This window comes from Drosophila ficusphila, unplaced genomic scaffold, assembly GCF_018152265.1.
Source record: "Drosophila ficusphila isolate 14025-0441.05 unplaced genomic scaffold, ASM1815226v1 contig_198, whole genome shotgun sequence".
Lineage (NCBI taxonomy): Eukaryota > Metazoa > Arthropoda > Insecta > Diptera > Drosophilidae > Drosophila > Drosophila ficusphila.
The window spans coordinates 3156500-3159263 of record NW_025064092.1 but is presented as its reverse complement, the minus strand read 5'-3'; the positions used below and the strand labels follow the sequence as shown (position 1 = coordinate 3159263).

The window sequence follows — 2764 nt, the reverse complement described above, 5'->3', positions numbered from 1 at the left end:
TCCAATCAGTGTTACCAGATAGCGAAGAGCAAGTCTCCTCGAGAAACCCTAAATTTCCTAAAAAATCCAGCTCACCTAGGTTGGCATTTCCGTCAAAGTTAGCAAATGGAACCACCCTAATTAGCAAAGACTCATACCGACCCGAGCGAATACATCCACCAGTCGCAACATGTGTCGATAGTATCGATAAGCTATCGATATATCAACCATCTCAATGGCTTGGTCTTCACATCTCTAGCTTGTTATTGTTTACAGTGGGTTTTTTGTTCCTTGGTTGGTGGCCAAAACGCGCAACGTGGACGTGGTTTTTAAAGCGAGTAGAGCAGTTTAGAGCATAGCTCACGGCGCACTGCTGTCTCCACCCCCACTTTTCTGCCCCGCCCCCACCAAAAAGAAAAACACCTGTGCTCCCGTCACGCCATCAAGTGTACTTCACTTTTTAGTTCTTGGGAGGGAGGCTTTCTCACAAGACAGCATCTGCTTATCTGGTTAGCGATCTGATGATCTGGCAAACCGACAACGGCACACACAACACATCACACACAAACCGTGAGGCGAGCGATCCATGAGCGAGGCAAAGATGAACGGACGCTCCATACGCATCAACCGGCTGCCGGCGACCATCGTCGCCATCCTGCTGACCATTTTCCTGGTCTACTTCCTCAATTTCCACCAGGACGAACGACCCGCCATCTATGGAATGCTGCGGAGCGATAACCCGAATCGAGTTAATCTGCGCAAGATGCTGATTGCCGCCATCCAGGCGGCGCAACGTGGCGGAGTCGAGGTCCTCGATGTGGCGCGCAGTCGCCAGCTGAAGGAGCGCAGCAAGGGCAAGACGGACGAGGGCGTCAACGATCCCTTCACCGACGCCGACGGCCGGTCGCACTGCGTAATGAAGCAGGGCCTGCAGCGGATCTTCCCGCGCGTCCAGATCTTCTCCGAGGAGGACAAGGAGCACTGCAAGCAGGCGCACAGCTATGATCTCGATCCCACGGTCCTCCACGAAACCGCACAGATTCCCGACGTGGCCGTGAATGCCCAGGATGTCACCGTTTGGGTGGATCCACTAGACGCCACCAAGGAGTTCACAGGTGAGCATTTTTTGCCAGTGGTGTGTTTTGGCCTAATTTTAAAGCTGATTAAACATTTTATTTCGATTTGACTGTTTATAAACTGACGTTAGTTTCACAAATAATTACTAATTTTGCTAGAAGAATTCTGTCAGTTTTAACCTTTTTTATTTTCTTTATAACAGGGCTTTTTAAAATAGGTTAATATTTTTGTTTTAATTAAAACTGTTGAAGCTGGTCTTATCAGTTGAGTTGCATTTAAATAAAATGAGATTGAGATAGTGTAAAATCGCGCAATGTTATGACCGCAATAGGCACAAACATCTTCTTATTAATCTCATGATAATTGTATTAAATTTTCATTTTTCTATTGGTATTTATAGCAATACATTTAATAGTAATAGTAATACATTTATTAACTTTAATTTAAGTTGAATAACTTCTTAAATCGTTATTTAACCCATAAACTTTACTTTTACTCCGATCCGCAGAGGAGCTGTACGAGTACGTGACCACAATGGTGTGCGTGGCGGTGGCGGGAAGACCCATCATCGGCGTGATCCACAGTCCGTTCAACGGACAGACGGCGTGGGCGTGGGTGGGCAACTCGATGTCGGAGTACCTGGCCAATCTGCATCCGGAACACCCGCCGGAGAACCAGTCGCCGATCATCACAGTATCGCGATCGCATACGGCGGGTGCCAAGGATTTGGCGCGCGGCATCTTCGGCGAGGATGTCAATCTGCTGACGGCAGCTGGAGCCGGTTACAAGGTGCTCCAGGTGGTGGCCAACAATGCGACCGCCTATCTGCACACCTCCAAGATCAAGAAGTGGGACATCTGCGCCGGCGATGCCATTCTGCACGCATTGGGCGGCACAATGACCACGCTGAACGACCAGTTGATCAACTACGGACCGGATGAGTCGCCCGTGAATACGGACGGCCTGCTGGCCACTCTCGAGCGGCACGACGAGTACATGGACAAGCTGTCCAAGTATCGGGCGGCGCACAATGGCAAGCTGGCGTAGGGGTTAGCCCTTGGTTCCCCACTCCGAGTGGAAACTCCTCACCTCCCTCCCTCCACCCACTGATCGTTTAGGCAGCATTCAAGAATAGCTCTAAGTTCTAAAGAAGGAAACCTGTTTTTTTCGTAATCTCATATATCTCTGTTTGTTCGCGTGTGCTTCTCTTTTTTTGCATAATTACGTTGGTTGTGCGGCGGCGCAAAGGGTCGTGAACCCGGACCGAAACAAACCGCCCAGTTGGCTCAAAATAAACTTACTTTAAATTGTACAGGGTGTTGACTTCAAATGGATATTAGGAATTGGGTGTTTTTAGTTGGAGCAGAGTAATACATTGATACACTTTGGCCTCTTCAGGTCTCAAGTAATGAATTATTTTATTCAATTATAAAATTCTTTCTCTGAAAATTCTGCAGATTTTCTTTTGCGCTTTGGAGGAGTCGTTTTCTTAAAAATAACATATGTTTTGGTGCCGAATGATTTGATTAAATATTGTGTCCATTTTCCATAAGTTTAATTCCTTAAAATGAATAACGTTTTTTTAACGTTTGAATTAACCGAACTATCGATACTTATAATAAAGACAACTATCGATATGATCGAACTAACAAGAACCAAATGTCCACCGCCATTAAAAATCAGAACCTTTGAAACATAGGGTCACACT

The 2764-nt window shown here is 46.7% G+C and overlaps 1 protein-coding gene across 1 annotated transcript; it reads left to right on the top strand.

The window, feature by feature from the left end:
* The first annotated feature begins 232 nt into the window (after window positions 1-232).
* Window positions 233-2368, top strand: LOC108095621 (putative inositol monophosphatase 3). The gene is made up of 2 exons (XM_017196788.2): window positions 233-1094; window positions 1565-2368. The coding sequence occupies exons 1-2, from the start codon at window positions 566-568 to the stop codon at window positions 2101-2103; spliced, it is 1068 nt and encodes a 355-aa protein (XP_017052277.1). The 5' UTR covers window positions 233-565; the 3' UTR covers window positions 2104-2368.
* The last annotated feature ends 396 nt before the right edge of the window (window positions 2369-2764 follow it).